The sequence below is a fragment of the Pectinophora gossypiella genome, chromosome 2 (assembly GCF_024362695.1).
Source record: "Pectinophora gossypiella chromosome 2, ilPecGoss1.1, whole genome shotgun sequence".
Taxonomy (NCBI): Eukaryota; Metazoa; Arthropoda; class Insecta; order Lepidoptera; family Gelechiidae; genus Pectinophora; species Pectinophora gossypiella.
Window position 1 is genome coordinate 6,238,081 of NC_065405.1, and position 19,308 is coordinate 6,257,388.

At 36.0% G+C, this 19,308-nt stretch overlaps 4 protein-coding genes across 7 annotated transcripts in view; 2 read left to right on the forward strand and 2 right to left on the reverse strand.

Annotated features, from left to right (window-relative positions):
• LOC126377409 (uncharacterized) overlaps window positions 1-19,308 on the reverse strand; it is a 347,616-nt gene that overhangs the window by 4,330 nt on the left and 323,978 nt on the right. The window contains exon 1 of one of the 2 annotated variants that reach the window (XM_050025155.1): window positions 7,516-7,795. The exons of the other annotated variant lie outside the window; for it this stretch is intronic. The gene's annotated coding sequence lies outside the window, so the exon portion shown is untranslated. Of the gene's footprint in view, window positions 1-7,515; window positions 7,796-19,308 lie in introns of those variants that run through there. 2 annotated transcript variants of the gene reach the window in all.
• LOC126377441 (general odorant-binding protein 56d-like) lies at window positions 6,270-7,559 on the forward strand. Its single transcript, XM_050025180.1, has 2 exons — window positions 6,270-6,623; window positions 7,090-7,559. The coding sequence occupies exons 1-2, from the start codon at window positions 6,567-6,569 to the stop codon at window positions 7,441-7,443; spliced, it is 411 nt and encodes a 136-aa protein (XP_049881137.1). The 5' UTR covers window positions 6,270-6,566; the 3' UTR covers window positions 7,444-7,559.
• On the forward strand, window positions 7,901-9,209 carry LOC126377429 (uncharacterized). The gene is made up of 2 exons (XM_050025175.1): window positions 7,901-8,091; window positions 8,822-9,209. Exons 1-2 carry the CDS (start codon window positions 8,029-8,031, stop codon window positions 9,182-9,184), a joined length of 426 nt encoding a protein of 141 aa, XP_049881132.1. The 5' UTR covers window positions 7,901-8,028; the 3' UTR covers window positions 9,185-9,209.
• The window catches only part of LOC126376839 (adenylate cyclase type 2-like), a 38,653-nt gene continuing 29,196 nt past the window's right edge, over window positions 9,852-19,308 (reverse strand). For all 3 annotated transcript variants that reach the window (XM_050024398.1, XM_050024392.1, XM_050024405.1), the window contains exons 9-20: window positions 17,721-17,857; window positions 17,059-17,208; window positions 16,369-16,513; window positions 15,174-15,245; window positions 14,573-14,709; window positions 14,129-14,299; window positions 13,069-13,384; window positions 12,325-12,688; window positions 11,963-12,141; window positions 11,398-11,668; window positions 11,132-11,256; window positions 9,852-10,706 (exon numbers count right to left, since the gene is read on the reverse strand). In XM_050024398.1, the coding sequence (XP_049880355.1) occupies window positions 10,293-10,706; window positions 11,132-11,256; window positions 11,398-11,668; window positions 11,963-12,141; window positions 12,325-12,688; window positions 13,069-13,384; window positions 14,129-14,299; window positions 14,573-14,709; window positions 15,174-15,245; window positions 16,369-16,513; window positions 17,059-17,208; window positions 17,721-17,857 (2,481 nt within the window). In that variant the 3' untranslated portion in view covers window positions 9,852-10,292. The remainder of the gene's footprint in view (window positions 10,707-11,131; window positions 11,257-11,397; window positions 11,669-11,962; window positions 12,142-12,324; window positions 12,689-13,068; window positions 13,385-14,128; window positions 14,300-14,572; window positions 14,710-15,173; window positions 15,246-16,368; window positions 16,514-17,058; window positions 17,209-17,720; window positions 17,858-19,308) is intronic.

Consider the following 19,308-nt stretch of genomic DNA (forward strand, 5'->3'; position numbering starts at 1 on the left):
TAAGTCTGTTACCACGTAACTGCCAAACCACACGTCAGAATTTAACAAATGAGGTGTCACTAGAAGCGTCTTAATCGTCCGGTGGTTATAGGTAATGTGACGTTGCGTAAAAATCAATATGGCGCCCTCTAGAGGACATAAACTGAGGACGAAAACATTTTTTTTTCCAAGGGTATCATGTTGGGTATCAAATGAAAGGGCTTAATTTGCACATTTCAAATATGAACATATTATTAGCTTTTACTCGCGGGTTTGCTTGTATTTACGCGATTTTAAGTTTAATTGATAACAACTGTTCAGACACGCTCCGGATAGGTTTTATCTCCAAAACTAAAGTATAAAAATTAAAACTGGATTATGGAAAATACGCAATCTAAAAAAATTCTTTTTTAATTCAGAGCGCGATTTTTCCGTAGTCGGATTTCAATTTTTACACTTTTATTTTTATTATAATCTAACTAAATGGTTGTCTACCCCTGCCACTTGTGAGGATTCTCTACTTCAATGCTAATTTTTGTCGTGTTGTGTATAAAAATTGGAACATTTATTGCAGAGGTGGAATAATTCGATTCAAGTAGGTAAGTTACTCACCTATTTCTGCGCTTTTTTTGGTATGACGTATTGTAGATTTATCTTGAATGGCGTGTCGATTGTGAGACCTATGATAGACTTCATCAAACCTGGTGTATTGAGCCGCCAAAGACACCTGATATGGATGATGAGTATTTACATTACAACCACTGCATAGGTACTTTCTTAAGTAAAAAGTAGCCGAGACCCACTTCTTAACGTGCCCTCTGAAGCACGGAGTACGGGTGACAAGTCTGCAATATCCTAACTACTTAAACTAGGGATTATAAAGTGATTATTGTGGTATGTCCCTACCGGGATTCGAACTAGTGTTCTTCGGTCGGGCCTACCGCTCAACCACTGACCTACAGTGGCCGTTAATAGCGTTCTGCCTATCCCATTAGGGATTCTGTGTATAAAATTAAATGGTTATTTGCCTCGCGCCTTTTACGGTTCATATGAATTACGCACTTGACATACCCCTGAACTGAAATAATAACAATTGTAAGAATGTGCGATGTAGTTGATCTTGAAAACTAAATAATAAATAATTGCAGAACTGATTTATGTTATATACCTGCCTAGACGCTCTAGGCCCCTGTCTCGGATATACAGAGCGTTAGTGACATCGTAAAGAAAACTTTGAAGGATGATTCAGGCCATGATTCTGAGTTGATATCAAGTGGAATTTTCCGTCGCAAAAGTATGGAACGGAAAATAATTAAAACATCACAAACATTTTGATGAATTATCCGACATTAATTCCACTTAAAATCAACTCAGAATCACGGTCTGAATCATCCCCCTCAGTATTCCTTACAGTGTCACAAACACCCATACTTACTTGTATGGCTACCTGTATGTACTGGTACGGGATTTAAGTGACATCGGTAACTAAGGTGGCTGTTTCAGCTCATTATTCTGAGTTAATATCAAGTGGAACTTTCGATCGCAAAAGTATAATTGAAAATAATAAAAAAAAATGATCATGAATTTTGCGACACAAAATTCCACTTGATATCAACTCAGAATCACGGTCTGAATCACCCACCTTCGTATTCGTTACGATGTCACTAACATCCTGTATACCTCCGAGAATTTATTTATTTATTGATATCGTGTATGAATTTCGAATATTCACAATTCACAATTTAATTCACAATAAAATCATAACAATATACAAATTACATCGCTATATTGTCGTCATCCTAATTTTAATATTATATTCATATACTTGTTTGTTTTATAAATATTATATTCCGTATAAAAAGTGTTATTAATAATACTAATCTTTTTTCTTGTGCATTTGAATATCAAGTACTTACACGTAATGTTGTAATTGTAATATTTCTCATTTTGTTATAAATTTTAAGTGGATAGCTTTTTGGGTAATATAAGTAATTATGCTGTTGTTGTCCCGAATAAATAAATAAAAAAACACATTTTCGACGTTGTGATGTTATAGTCTTGTTTTCGCGTGTGGCGTCCTTTTAATAATAAACAATTTCTATTGTAAATTTTCTGTGTTTTCCTTCACCACTGTGCACAAAAACATATTAGGTCTGGGTAAAAAGATATAAAAGTAAGGGGTATTTTTTTACACGATTCTCTTAAAACTCACGCACATAGGATACTGCTAATCACAGATCATATAATACTAGGTAACTGCTAATAATATGTATTCTATATGCAAACCCAAGCTTAGTTGGTGATCATTTCCATTTGCCATAATAGGTATGACCTAAATGGTTAGAGGCCAGTAACTAACCAGTCTAGATCTAAATGTTATGTCACTGCTAACCTGTCCTAGCTATCTCTAGTTGTACTTAGCTAGATATACAGGGTGTTAATGACATTGTAACGAAAACTTTGAGGGATGATTCAGACCATGACTCTGAGTTGATATCAAGTGGAATTTTTCGTCGCAAAAGTATGGAACTGAAAATAATTAAAAAAACACTAAAATATTCATGAATTTTCTGACAGGAAATACCTCTTGATATCAACTCAGAATTATGGTCTGAATCATCCCCCTCAGTACACAACTTCCAACGGCAGAAAATTCCACTTGATATTTAACTCAGAATCACGGTCTGAATCATCTCCCTCAGTATTCGTTACGTTGTTACTAACACCCTGTTTATCTATGTCAACATTTCTTAAATTAGCATTTACATTACATAAAACTAACAATTTTATTTTTTATTAAAAAGGACTCGCGTTTGACCACAATCTCACCTGATGGTAAGTGACAATGTGGTCTAGGATGGATCACGCTTACTTAGCAAATGCCTATTCACTCTAGCCTTGAAGACTTCCAGATTATAACGAGTTGGAAAAACAGACGACGGCAGACAGTTTACTTTTCTATGTATAATAAGGTAATTATTGCGTAAGTGATGTCATGCCCTCACCGACAACAATTCGTTTACAACTAAGTTGGGGTAGTCTGTTATTGGCTTAGCGTGTACCTTGTATTAGTAAACACTATTGATGTATATTATTAAGCTGTTGATTACCTGAATAAGAAATACATAAAATAAAATAAATAATCACGGTGTGGTGTAGCAGGGTGAGCTGTACTCCATCTACGGGGTCCACAGGTGGCGGATAGTGGAACGGTCATCAGATATGATGGTTAGTTGCGAATATAAAAATAAGCAGTCCCCGACCAAACAGCGACAGGATTAGCAGAACGTAGTGGGTAGCTCACTGGGACGGACTAACCTATAAAATGCTACTTAGGTTCTATGACGATCTTGTGACGTAGCGAGTAGGCGCCGCTACTTCAAAAGCGCACTCCTGATGCCGGGCAGCAGCGGTATCAGTACTGGTTGGAGACCGAGGAAATGGATTCTGGTAGGGCTCTAGCTAGAACATCACCGATTGAGAAATTGGTCGGTGTACTGCGGAACGGAAGGAGATTGGGGCAACCACCGTTCTACACGCCCTATCTATGGAGTAATGAAGGCGATTACTCCACCGACAAGAGCGCAGCTCTTAAATAAAGAGAGAGAGAGAAATAATCACGATGTACTTCACTGCGGTCCTGTGGTTCACCGACTTGCTTCTCAAACGGGGAGCTCTGGTTCGAACCCCGGTACCGAACTTACACCAAACGTTATTAATTTATCTAAGTGCAGTTTTCACTAACACACTTGGTTCGACCATATTGACGGCGATACGGCTTACCAAGTTACCACCTATCACGTTGGTCTAACAGAAAACTCGGTGAAGTGTGGGTACTTACGAGTAGTTCATCTTGCGATCGATGTACCTCTGACTACCCCAATTGGGATATAGTCATGATCTTATGTTATGTTTTAATAATAGGGTGACAACCCTTGCTGTGATTGGTATAGGCGCTGTTTCTGCTTTACTAAGTCTAAGTCAGAATCAAACTCTGAACCTTTTCATTCAGGTAACTACAATTACCAAACTGACCAAATTGGAGATGTCCTTAGAAAAGGTTCATTCAGTACTATGTTCTCTGAATCGGCGTGTGTGTATGAAACGATTGATGAATGTGGAGGAAGCAAGAGAAGTGTGTCAGGATCGAAGCAAATGGAATTCCATAGTCTTTGCTTACCCCGATGGGAGATAGACATGAATTTATGTATGTATGTAAGTGTATCATTAATATGTATACACTTTGGTACCATGTCACATTAACTTTTTTGACAAATTGAATTGTATGTCTCACTAAATGTCAAATATGTTAGTGCGACAGAGTCCTAAAGTGGATACAATATATTGCTCATGACTGTACAATGAGATCACAAGCGTCTATGGACTTTTATATTGGTCAATTTTCTCAAAAACAATAGAATATCAAGTTTACAGTAAGTACACAATTAAACTTTGCACCGTAATATAACTGCAAGTTGGTTCCTTGTTCTTTGCGTGTGAATTGTCTTATAAATGACAAGGCAAAAGCCTAGTACAATAATTAAACTGATTAAGGAATTCTAGTTAATCCTATTAGTTCTTGACGGGTTTTGAAAGAATGACTTTTCAAGGACAATGAGTCAGCAGTATTTACTTTTCTAATAGATCCTGTGTTTGTGGTAAAAGCAAGTGAATAACTTACAAGGCAATTTGTAAAATACATACGTACGGGTCAAATTCTTCTTCTTATCGTGTGGATTGTGAGGTGGAATACCAGCCTCATCAACCCTGGTGTCAGGGCTATTATTGAGCCGCCAAATGCCCCTGACATGACTGATGTAACGACTACATACTTACATCAGTAAGTAGTAATCGGGACCAACGGCTTAACGTGCCTTCCGAAGCACGGATCATCTTACTTCCAGACAATCAGGTGTTCAGCCCGTAATGTCCTAACCAAACTAGGAACACAGAGTTATTTTTGTGATATGTCCCCACCGGGATTCGAACCCGGGCCTCCGGATTGTGAGCCTAACGCTCAACTATTGGACCACGGAGGCCGCATATCACCTTCTTTATGAATTCGGTTAAAAAATAGGTGAGACTGTTAGGGACTACCTATTTTTCTAATACATATTAAGTAATTATCTGGTATGCGATGAAATAATTGACGTGGGTTAGTTTCGTAAAAACTCGAAATAGGCTCCACAGATATTGTTTAAACGGATCTTTGATGATTTAGATTCTCAATTGGAGCCGGTAGGTGGAGCAGCGATCGAGCTGTTTTTAAACACTATACTTATAATGGCGTTCGTGAACTTGTTACATTAAACCTATAATCTAATGCAAACTATAAGGTGATACGCTCTTTGCTCCACGTGATCTATTATAAAAGCAAAGCGTAAAAATTTATGTAGAATACCCGTGTACCTTTACTACAAGGCTCAGGTCAGAGCACAGACCAGAACACAACTAGACTCTATGTAACTAGGTAACTATGTACGTATGTGTAGATCGTCTGAGTGATATTGGCCCCGATTCCTGCAGACACATCATAATTTTATTTTAAGTTATACCTGTCATTGTTTAACTTAAAATAAAATTATGTTAATGTATTCTTATCTGCCGAAAAGGAAAGGGACAACTGTTAATTTTAAAATGAATGAATAACGTGGGCGAATAAAATAGGTATCTGGCTCATATGCAACCCATTTGACGTGTGCTGTCAACATAATTCTGTCGGATTATTGACCAATACAAAATTTTGGAAGGGCTTTTTAAATTTCTGCCTAATATTGATGTGTGTACCATAGATTTTATGCATGTCAATTAGGTAGTCCCTTTCTTTTTCAGCGGATAAGAAAATGACAGGTACATTTTAAAATTAAATTTGATGGTGTGTATAGGAATCAGCATCAACATCCTCCGCGACGTATCCATCGACGGCGACCTTTGGATTTAGTTTCTTTGATGTGGGTCGCAAACCCAAACTTTGCCTTGAAGGTGCGGTTGCAGGCTGCACAGTTGGCCACTGTCATTGTAGGTGTAATTGTGGGTAGGCTTTGGATTTGGTTTCATAAATGTCACACCATCTTACAATATACTTACTCGTTTTAACGCCTTGGGCTGATGGCTTTCATAGCCTTCGGCAAGGTAACATCGGTGCTGACACAGTAGCCTTTGAAAAACAAGAAAGGCTATATTGGCAAATGCTGCGCTTTGACGTCTGGTTCAGTTGAGTTTTTCGTAGGTATCAATCAGTCAGACAAGAAGAGTTTTGAATGAACTCTAATTACCACGCTACCAATGTTACTACTTGGATGTGACATCACCTATTAGTCTATGCAGCTAGCTTATCTGTGGCGCAGTTCACATCCCAGTTTAATAGCAACTTACGGCTTACCTAAGTAATTATCTGGAAATAGGAATACCGGATGATATTGAGACCTAGATATGGCGCTTAGTTCCTCATGTTCCTATACTTGATTTCCTTCGCCGTTTTATATAAAAGAACTGTTGCGGGATCATTTTATTCAATAAGTGAAGAATATAAAAGTGTGCAGTGTCTTGTTTTTTATATATATATATAATATATTAAAATAACAAATATGAAGGCTTTTGTGTTTTTGTGTATGGTTGTAGCAGCAGCGGCGGCGGGTGGACATGTAAGTATTAATAATTGTTTATTAATAATTTAAACAAAGTTAACAATAAAATTGTTATATCTGTTGTGTAACCGTGACATTTATTGTAAGAATAGGAACAAGATATATTCTCAAATCCATAATTTCTTAATTTTTTGTGCACAATATTGTCACTGTTTTTTTGAGCTGATAAAGGCATAAACATCATTATCATCAATTTAAGAGCCACGCTCTTGTCGGTGCAGCATTTTCCATGCTACTTTTTTAGGGAAAAATAGGGCAGTGGTTTCCTTCTTGCCTTCCGCCCAAATCAAAAAGCATAAAGGCATAAACATACTATTTAAAAAAAAGACGGCCTTAGTTTCAGTGCTATAGTTACAGTGTCTAGTGCCTTAGTTATAGTGTCTTACTAGAAAAGGCCCACGACTTAATCAGCGCAGACACATGTTTGGTATGACATACAAACTTATCCCATCTTACATTTCAGAAAGCAGAGCTCTCTCAATCTCAGAAGAATACCATCCGAGAGTACACAGCTGATTGCGTCAAAGAGACGGGAGTGAAACCCGAAGTTCTAGCCAACGCAAAGAAGGGTCAATTCGCCGATGACGAGGCACTAAAAAAGTTCACGCTCTGCTTCTTCCAGAAGACTGGGATACTGTCGAAAGATGCTAAATTAAACACCGATGTAGCTCTCTCCAAGTTACCCGCTGGAGTAGACAGGGCTGCTGTCGGGAAGGTTCTGGAAGAATGCAAGAAGAAGACAGGAAAGACCCACGCTGACACCGCGTTTGAAGTATTCAAGTGTTACCATAAAGCCACTCCCGTCCATCTAATCTAACAAGTTTTACTTAAACACCATTGCAATTGTTAAAAATGACCCTTGTTGTTAATATTAAGCAAACATTCTTACCTATTATTTATTCCTTTTTTGAAATTATAAACTTTTTATCACAATTTTTTGTTCTTTTATTAAATGCGTAACGTTTTCGCTCGTAATCAATTGCCAATTCATGTAAAACATACTGTCCACACACAGAAATGTTTTACAACATATGTATAGCAAATAAATATTACACGAAAGATAAGATTCCATCAAGATATAAGTAATTTCTTTACGCAATGTTTGTGATATGAACATTGCTTGTATGCTCACTTATTTAATGGCCATCTAACATACATTTTCCTTATTGTCTGGACAAAGTTTGGTGTCAATAGGGTTAAAAATTAAAGCACTAAACCATATATTAAACTAGTGACTGGGTTATCCTCAATTATCTGCGGTATAAAAGGTGGAGGACTTTTCCTTTATTAGCGCATTCGAGTATAGCGGGTTTTAATGAACGCACAAGCTTTTCGTTGCGTTTTGATTTGCATTTTTTAAAGATATTTTTAGTGGTAACTATTGTACAAAGTTTTATAAAAGATGTACAAAATTGTAGCGTTTTGTGCTTTTGTTTTCCTGGGATGTTTAGCGGCTAAAACACAGGTGAGTGCATTTATTATTTGTCAGTTTTCATTATTATAATCAATGTGCAATTTCATCGAAATTGTGACTCTTTCCTTCTAAGAATATTACTTATTTTAAGTTAAAGTTAACTGAAGTTAGAGCCTATTGCGCGCGTGAGTTAATTAGGTATGTATACATATATATCCCTATACACTATACATGTTAAAAAAATATATAATAACTGCCAAGACACTTTCTTAATAAATCATTATTTCGCAATATTGTGGCATAGTTTGATTAATATTCTGTGGGTACAGTACAGAATAAACAAATTAAATAGCATTTTTATTTTGAATAATAAATCAAATTCTAAACATAGGTAGTCTAGATAGTTTTTTTAATCAATTCCAGTTTGTTTACTATTGTCGGCTACGAATAAATTAGGATTCTAGTTTTATTAAAATATGGCCAATGGATGACTTGCAGCTAGTTTTGGTATTTTATTCCGCACTTTTTTCCCAATTGCTTTTTTAAATTCTTAACCTGTTCTGATGCATGTCAAGGGCAACTATCAATGACAAGTGTGGCAAGTATTCTGTTCTAAACGATTATAAACATATAATGTTACGACTATATTCCCAACTGGGGTAGTCAGAGATTCCCATACACCACCGAGCTTAAAAAACGAATATAATATTGTACCATGCACAAAATATCTTAACGATTTTTTGGCTCGTTTCGTAGTAGTAACCTTATGTCACTTTCACAGAAAGTTCAACTGGCGCCAGAGAAAGCTGGGAAGATAATACAAGATGCATTGCAATGCGTTAGTGAGACCGGTGCTGACCCAGCGATCCTCATACAAATCAAAGACAAAAAATATTCCGACGATGAAACAGTTAAGAACTTCTTCTATTGCGCCTTTAAGAAGACAGGCATGGCGACAAAGAAGGGCGTGATAAAAGTCGACAAGCTCTTAGACATCTACCCCGACACAGTAGACAAAGAAGCGATAAAGAAAGTCATACTCGAATGCCAACAGGAGAACGGAGAAGCTAACGAGAGAGTGTACAAATTTTTCAAATGTTACCAAGAAAATACGCCCGTACGCTTATCTTTAATGAAAAATTAACAATAATTATAGAGGTGTACGTTTTGATGCTTGTTTAATTTAAAATTCATTAGACTATAGTTATGCGATCAGTGTTTAAAAGATTAGATACAATTAAATAAATGTTCAGTAATCCAGAGCGAATTGGTACGAGTATTAATGTCTTTTGTTATTTGAACGCGATGAATTTCTGTAGGAGTAACATTTTCATATACATTTTGGTTTTGAGGAGGTGCAACCTAATGAAGTAATTAATAACACTACTATATACCTACACTAGTATTCAAAGTTGCCGTACCTTAACGAATGGAAATGAAAAGGTAACTTTCTTCCTAAAATTAATACTTCTTAGGATTAAAAATAAAATAATATTATGAATTACAGACGTTCCTATTGAAAGAATCTAAATCAGAAATAATCTTCAACATTTTCATAGAGTACTTACGTCAAAGAGCTCTATCGACCCTACTATACTTTTCCAGAATTAAAAAACTCAAAGGTTAATTATCAAGAAAATACACTAGTACATACTAATTTACAGATGTAGGTGTTATGTTGTGTACTTACAGATGCCTTTACATAAATACCTGTATACCTTGGAACGCTGTATTTTTATTTATTTACTTATCAATGTAGACTTTCGACTTATACAGTCGACGCTATTACGTATTTGAAATAAAGTCAGTGATAGATTGTATAAACTGTTTTATTTCTTTCAAACACTGAAGTAATATCTATTATCATCATATATCTAGCGTTATCCCGTTTTCACAGGGTCCGCTTACCTAACCTGAAGATTTGACAGGTCCGGTATTTTACAGAAGCGAATGTGTGTCTGATCTGTCGACCCGCGAAGGGAAAACCAGCCCAATACAGGTTAGGTCACATACCTCCGAAACGCATTTCTCGAGTATGTAGGTTTCCTCACGACGTTTTCCTTCACCATTTATGATCCAAATTTGAATTCGAAAAACGATTTCGAAAATCATAGGTTTAGGCCCGTGCTGGATTTGAACCTGCGACCTTGAGACAAGCGTTCTTCCAAGTAGGCTACCACGGCGTAATAATATAAATGTCTTAATTAATTATACATTTTTAACTTTATGCTTACAATATCATAAATAGTTAATCATAATGAAGTTTCTATAACTTCAGGGTCTGTTGATATATAACTATCATCGTCATTGTCTATGTCAGTTGGTGTTATTGTGCTCATATCTTTAAGGTCGTCATCGTATTCTTCCGAATCACAATCTATGGATAGAACTCTAGCATCGTATGTGGTAACTTCAGATATAACATCAGTGTCTGCTATATCCGATGAAATTTCACCTAATAGTATTTCATTCTTAACATTGTAGTAACGATTTCTGTCTTCCGTTCTGTAGAAGATCATACATTTATCTTTTTTAATCAAGTTAAAATCTTCATCGAGTGGTACGAAGTATGTTCGAATGTATCCGGCGCCTTTAACGAATGTTTCTCCTCTGTAGGTCGTGAGGATGCCGCAGTCATCGAGTATTTTTGCTGTGTTCTCTGTGACCTGGGGTAAGGAAATAATGTGATTCAGTTACGAAGTTCTCATATAATTTCGTGACCAGTAATGTGCCATTCCCGAACGTTTCTGGCAGTAAAAAGGCGCAAAACTTATATAAATAGAGCTTTATTACCTATAACCTTTACGCTGATAACTCTAGAGTACAAGAAAGAACAATTTGAAAAAGTAAAGCAGCCAGTGACCTTGCTATTAAAGAGCTTTTATAAGGGGGACAATCCCATTTTGGGATCATTCCCGGGAACAGCACATCACTATTAAAACACATAAAACCATATCCCCATTTAAACGCGATAAGAACCCGTTATTATGTGTTTTAATTATGATAATAACCGCGTAAACTTAAAACAATGTATAGCACATCACTACATGTTGGGGTTGCACTGTCAATTTCTTCCATGTTTGCAACCTACTTGAATTTTACCAGCGTCTCCAGTGGAGTCCATCCTGGACGCCATATTGACAGCATGGCCCCATATATCATATAACGGTTTCAACGACCCCACCACTCCAGCTGCCACCTCACCGTTGGAAATACCTGAACAAAAACGTAATATTTAGATTAAAAAAAAAAACATCTAAGTACTTGGCGATTGTAACTGAAGTCAAGTGGTTATCATAATATTTGAATATCATATACATATTCTAGCAAAAAAGTCTAAGAACACAATCGTCTTACCAATTCTCAAGTTCATCCCCTCAAAGCTCTGAAAGGATCCACGATTGAAATTTTGCAGCTGCATCATCATAGCTGCGGCAAATTCCACCATCGTGAGAACTATTGCCCTGTTGTAAGGAGTGTTCTGTCTTCTATCGGGAATTGTGCTAGTGTAGGAGCTAGAGTCGAAGGACTCCCGCCTGTTCGGGTCTAGCCCACATGCAGCCATGTACGTCCATCCTGCCATTTTGATCTTTTCCACTTTGTATGTCGATGTTCCTGTCAGAAGGAGCTGGAAAATAACATTAATTTTGACTTAAACCATACGTATGTTAACGGTTTCTGTATCATCGGCAGCATGTGCGACCGTTTTACATATTTTAAATTTACCCATATGTATTTTATTTTTATAATTCCATATAAATTTAGTATCTGTAACCGAACTATCGGAACTAACGAGTAATCGGAGATCCGCATCTAACACCATCGCTGCCATCGTCATCATCATCAATGTCAAGATCATCAGACTGTTAACGACAACTTTATAGATTGCGAATTGGAGTATTTCCTAGTAATTTCGACTTACCCTATCAAAGTCCGAGATGACTTCATCTAATATACTCAAGAAGAATTTGTCGCTGAGGTCCATATCATCTTCTATGCCCAGTTTGTAATCAGTCAGTGAAGCAAACATAACCGCTACGTTATCATACTTCTCATAGTACAACTCGTCTATAGATCTATTTAAATCTAAGTATATTTGGACTGAAATAAAAAAGGGTTTATTATATTCAGTACAATTCACTATCAGAAAATACATTGAACACAAGCATTGCATTACATCAACCGAGAAAAAAAATGAGAAAGTTAAAAATAAAACTCTACAGTTGTATAAAGCGTATTTATTAACAGGTTATAATTTCGGTCCATTTTGTGCTTATTACTTACCAACATGAGCTGGCAGTATATTCTCCAAAAGCATATTATTTACTTTTAGCATAGTTTCTGCTTCTTTTTGTTCTTCACTCAATTGCATTTGCCACAGGTGATCCAATCGATTTCTATACTCTGTTGTTCTATCAATCCAGTACAATGTCATGGTGATGAATACCACTGACAGTGTGTGTGAAATCCGTGGATCTAACCCCACATTCCAAGTCGTGTCTTCTTGGAAAAGAGCGGATTTAATCTCCCAGACAACCCAAAGGTAGAACATAGTCATTCCCCCAGCTACGATCCATTTGAAGATAAAGAAAACTCTGCTGAAGAGAAAGTTCAGCAACAATGCTAATCCCCAACATTGCGTTACATGCTGCAACAGTAATTGGAGCTGTCATTATACATATATTCTTATTCATATAACTAACACTGTAGGAAGGAGATCTAGTTTTTTAAATCACTAAAATACACCCTATAGTGATAGTGACACCGTACTGAATAGTGAGGGAGAGAATTTTCCGTCGCAAAATATTTTCAAGAGTTTTTACTTGATAAAATTTACTCAGAATCTTGAGCTGAATCACCCCCTCAATATTTAGTACGGTGTCACTAACACTGTGTCAATAAGAAAATAAAACTTAAAGACGGATTATTAAAAATACATGATTAAAACAGAAAGTGTGTATTTTTGCTTAAAACAGAATTTAACGTGAAAATGTTATCAAACATAGAAGTAAAGAAAATGTTAATTACCCACGAAGAAACGCAGTTCGACAGAACGACTTCAGAAGCCGGTTTTACTTCTACTTCAGTACATGATATCACATTTACAATTGATGTAGCGGCTAATCCCAGACTCACTAGTATATATACCACTGTCCTTATTTGAGCCGATTTTGTTATTTTGGAAGATATGTCGTATATCTTGCGCCAGTACTCATTTCTCGGCTCATCAATGCCGCGGTACTTGTTCCAGAGAAATTGGAACCAGGTCAGTGGTTGCAAGGCAATCAGGAATATGAGAAGAATTCCAAAAATGGTCCAGCTCCACCACTGGAAGCCCTTGAGCCTTAAAAAGAATACAGTTGTTGAGTCATCGTTTTAAGAATGTCTATAAAGGTTGTTGTAGAGATATACTAGTACATTCTCCTGCAGAATGCATGTTAAGTCGTTGGTCCCGGCTTCTAGCCGTAAAACATTTCTGCCAACCTGCACTGGAGCAACATGGTCGTGTCTATACTATACTCGATACTCTTTACCGCCACCGGTTCATTAACGGGAGGCCTGTGCCCAGAACTGTTTATGTTTATATAATTACCTATATATTATTTATTGGGTAATCAAAACATTTTGGTTTATATCGGCAGCGGAGAAATTATCATTAAGTTTTTCAGGATTATTGATATTCCGTGTATTACTAATCAGGATTACTGAATACCGTCCAAGGAAAATATACAAATGAAGGCAAAAAATGGTAATGTGTAAGTGCTCGAATGCTTATTATTTTTACGTTATGCACGTGTTACAGTTGATCACTATTTTCCGTCGCTGTTTCTGTGCAGTAAATCTATAACGAACTTATTACGCTCTACACGTTATTTAGATTAAATAAAAATAATTAGACACGTTAAGCCGCTAGTCCTGGATGATGTAAGTAAATAAGCTATGCCAGGAACCTTCGATGACCCAATAATATCTAATAGCCCTGACACCACGATTACTGGGGTTGGTCAACTCCCTCACAACCACACGAAGAATGTGATGATGAGTACAGTTCCTGATGTATTAAGTATTATGACACTTCTGAACTTACCAGTTTGTAGTCAAAGCATTGATCAATAAGATCAGTATGAAGATGATGAGGCAACATAACATGTAATACTTAAATAGTGGATCTGGCAAAAGCAGAAACGTTTTCTCCTGTTGACAATTGTTATACATCAGTGTAAAGGCGTTGAATTTAGAATCGTTTCGGTAATAGTCGCTGAAAATAAAAGAAATTAAATAATAAATAAGAGTTTTCGAGATTATTATCAAATTTTAAAAATTTCAAGATTTGGTACTAAACTGGGAGTAAAGATAAACTAGGTACAAAATATAAACTTGCGAGGCGTTTTGATGTGAAGTGTAATTTATAGAAAACTAATCCCAGATTTTCCCAGAAGTTTTTAGGATTACTGTACTGATTATACAGGAAAGCAATTAAATACTTACTTAAATATTATTTGTGTGTGTTCATATTGCTGTAAATACATACCTTCCTTTAGTCATATCTTCGATTTCTTTTGCCATCTGAGCGTCAGCTGCTTTCAGCATTTGCTGGTATTCCACCAGATTTTCGTCCATAAATGTGGTTGTTCTTCGGAAATTCGTTGAATTTCTACTTTCCGATCGCTACTAGAAATATAGACAATTATATTATACGGTGATAATAAAATATTAGGTATCCTCAATAAAGTGATACCTATACAGGGTTATAATGACACCGTAAAACCAAAAACCGAAAACTTTGGGGGATGATTCAGAACATTATTCTGAGTTGTGGAATGTGGAACTTCCTGTCGGAAAATGAATGACAATGTCAGTGTATTTTAATTTTATTTTCAGTTCCATACTTTTGCGACGATATTAACTCAGAATCATGAGCTGAATCATCCCCCTCAGTATTTGGTACGGTGTCACTCACCCTGTCTCAGACATCCTGTATGTTTTACGAGTAGGCAGAATAAAATTGGAAATAAATAGAATAACATTGCTGCTTCAATAATATTACTAATGTTTTCTTAATATTTTATTCTGCGTAACCGGTGTCTTGTGTTACACGTAACATCAATAATATTTTATGCAAAGTTACTTACTCTAGAGCTTTTCTTGATTATTTTGTTGAAGCCCACTGAGGCTCTTCGAAATGGTTTATATTCGATTGGTGGCTGAAAATACAATAAAGATACAAATTAGTATTTTACGAGGCAAAAATAATACGTAATTTTGTCCAATATTTGGCAACGCCGAATATTTTAATTTGTTAAGTAATAAATAATATAATTTGTTCAGCTCTTTATTTTCCTAGATATGTCGTAAAAACGGAGGGATTTTGTCATGGACAAATATACGTATTATGATATTATGAGGAATGGGCTGATTATCTGTTATCGTACAGTTCATCATAATATCCAACTTAGAAGTTGTATTCTGATTACAGCACTACCAAGTATCTTCTCCTGACAGGTATTATTTACGGGCGTCACTTTATTCATAAACTAGGGTAGTTATAAGAAAACCATGTGTGCTCAAAAGTGACAGCTAACATTTCAAGGTAAGCCCAGCTGACGACATCCCACCCTGCGTTGCCATTTCGTAAAAAATAAATTACCCGCGACCAATGATTTTATACTTACTTTGTAAGGAAACTTGAACTTTTAGTAAAAGGTTTACTTACAGTTTTAATTATTTTTATATATTTTTTTTTTTTTTTTTGTCTTTAATTTAAATTATTTTTATATATGTGTCAAGTAATAGTAATTAAATACATTAGTCAGTAATGTGTCAGTAAATGTTGGAGATACTAATTTAATGGTAACACAGTGGTAACACTTACGTCATCAAAGGGCTAGCAATGGCGGCTTGTCTGGGATTGTGCATACCTGGTTTTCTTATACCATGGTTATACCTACAACACCTTTGCAATAATAACCACACGCCGCGTCAGGCGACAGACAACAGACGTTGCAACGCGGCCGGAAGTCGGGGCAAAAATTAATTAATAAGGTAATTATTTTTTACCTTATTTAACATTTAATCACGTATCGACCCGTTACAAATAGCTTACTACATAATTATCAAGATCTCCATATCGTCCGCTTACCTAACCTGAAGATTTTCAGTCAGATTTTTTACAGAAGTGATTGCCTATTTGACCTTCGAAACCGTTCAGGGAAAACCAGCCAGGTTAGGCCACAAACCTCCGAAACGCATTTCTCGGGAATGTGAGTTTCTTCAAGATGTATTCGTTCACTTTTGTGATATAGTAGGTAAGTGTTAAAAAATTATTACCCTTTGTGGTCGGGAAAGTAAGTATGTTTCCAACTTGTGTTTAATAATGAAAGGATTGTTTTGAGATTCAAAGTTCGGCTCTATTATATATTCTCTGGCGTAGTCCAATAATAGTTCCAGTGTTTGTTTCGTTACGTGCACTTTTCTGAAAAAGTTTATAGTCATTAACATGTGTGTCAGGATCGAAGCAAATGGAATTCTATAGTCTCTACTTACCCTGGTGGGAAATAGGCGTGAGTTTATGTATGTATGTAACATGTTAGTGTTACAAGAAAAATTGTTCTGTCGTGTTCTTCATCTTGGGAATAACTTAATAGGTTCGGATGCGGTTTTAACTGTAATATGAATTCCTCTGAACCGAGTCCCCAGTTTCCTTATTAAAATGGAATATTTTAACCCCAAAATTAATTCTAAGGCAAAAGCCTAATGCCATTTCCTTAGCAACAGTCTGAGATAATATAAAGCAGATTTAAAGAGTAGGTACATTGTAATTTCTTCCCGAATAAAAGTAAAGTTAGCTAGCTTTAATATTAATAAGCATCTTATATGAGGTTTTCTGGGTGATACTACAATTATTATAGATAATAATATGGTGTAATATATTGTGAGCATGGCCTTCTGTTACAGAATAAATATTTTCGTTCTCAAAGTTTTATTTCATTATGTCTTTCTACTGCAATTGCAACCTACCCCGCTTTACCAGTGGACTCCATTTTGTTTGCAATGGTGACGTCTTTGGACCAGATGTCGTACTGCCACTTCCTGATGCCAATGAGTCCACTCAGTATTCTTCCAGAATGAACTCCGATCCTCATGTCGATGTTCAGCGAACGCTTTTCCCTGTAAAACATTTTTGACTTGTTATTATTGCGTATGGCAGACAAAAATAAAATATCATGCGTGGATCATATATCCAGCTTAAGATCCCCTAGCCAAGTCTCTGCCGCATCCGTCACACAACGCAGCTCGGCTATGCCACCTGGGAACCGGTGCAGAGGGCACTCACTCACTATGTGAGATATGGTTTTATCCGGGTGACCACATTCACAGTATGGTTCGACTTTCCATGGTTGGTCCTACACCGGTTCAGTCGGGTCCAGAATTTTCGTTTGGAGTCAAAGTCAGGGGCCCTCCGCGCGGTAACCCGACTTATGAGTCGATTCGTTTCAAAGTCGACCATCTAACAAAATGTTAGGATTTCTGTTCCTGAAAGCTGAAGCCTGTTCTTTTTTCAATTTCAACAATTGCTTGTGACTGGAGATTACCAATTTCATTAAAAAAAAAATAGTTTTATTTTACGCATTTTATCTTATGTTATTCAGACTAGAAAAAAAGTCAGAAGCTTAACATACCTAACGTCTTTTATTATGTGGATCATCTCTAGGCCCAGGTCTACACAGTTCTTTGCATGCTGAAGGTTTGGTTTGGGGACACCGCTTACACAATAGTAACAGTCACCCAAGAACTTTATACGCAGCACGTCGTGTTCCTGAAACGAAAATATATTTTTTTTAATTATTAAAAGGCAGCACGGGCTTAAACGAATGATTTTAGAATTTGCGAATGATTTTAGAATTTGTTTTTGAAGTCATCTTTGGATCATAAATGTTTATCGCGTGCTCAGCGGTCAAAGAAAACATCACGAGGAAACCCACATTTTCGAGAAATGCGGGCGAGAGATGCAGATGGAAATTATTAGAAGACATTTTAAGTTAGTAGATTTTAAGAAAAGACTAAAGCCTTATACACACCGATGACTATGCCTATGTTCGAGATGATAAGGATTTATAATAATATATATTGTAAGTATTTAAAGTCTCTCCTAGGTACGATAAGGTGCAAAAGTTTCTTGCAAAGTAATAAATTTACTGGTCGCATTTAAGACCTCTACATTTCGTTTCTGTAATAGACCAAAAACACCTACAAAAACATTTTATAAATTTTATCATCATGACAACTAATGGTTCATAATTTCATCACTTTTTTTGTTGTTGTTGTTTACAAATAGTTCGCTGGGCTCAGTGACTACACTTTTGCTCTTTGATTGTACATTATAGCAATGTGTAAGTACCTACGTACTATTTAATGCTATTCGCATTGATTCTATTGAAATTATTATCAATAGTGCTCATTGTATTAAATCGTTATCTGACAACCGTAGCTCTTCAAAATCTAATGATACCATTCATAAATTAATCGAGCCGTATGATTTAGCATTGTGAAATTATTTTCAAAATTCAATTGTTATGAGATTATCGGTTTGCCTATTGAATATGTACACCATTTTAGCGAATAAATATTGGATAATTCTAGTCGAATTTCTAAGTTTGTTATACCACGCACTTACTCACTCACTGTTACTCATTTCGGTGACAGAACTCTTCGTAAATGAGTACCGTATCTGTACAACATGCTGCTTGTCGACATAAGGCAGAAGTGTAATAAAAGTAAATTCTGTAAGTCTTTATTTTTCTTCTTCTTCTTCTTTTTTTTATTCTTCTTCATCTTTGTCTTTTTTGTTTAGCTTTATTTTTCTTTTTTGTCTTTATCTTATGCATTTTTTTGTCCTTAGAAAAGGTTTAGTACGATCTACTCTGAACCGGCGTGCGTGTCTGAAACGATTGATGAATGTGGAGGAAGCAAGAGAAGTGTCTCTGCTTACCTTTGTATGTTATGCAAAAGATTAGCTATAAGTTAACTGTAAGTAACATGTCATAATATTTTTAAGCGAACTCTACTCCCACAGACAAACCGAGTGAAGAACCAAAGAAAATTTGTTTTGTGGGATTTCTATTGTAGTAACAATATTTTTTGTCTTTATGAAAAATATATATTTTACTTACTTCTTTACTTTCTTAAGTACCTTTTTTATTATACGTGCTGGTCTTGCTACATTTTAGCTTGTTCGAAAATTCAAAACTACTTCGGGCTTTGGTCAAA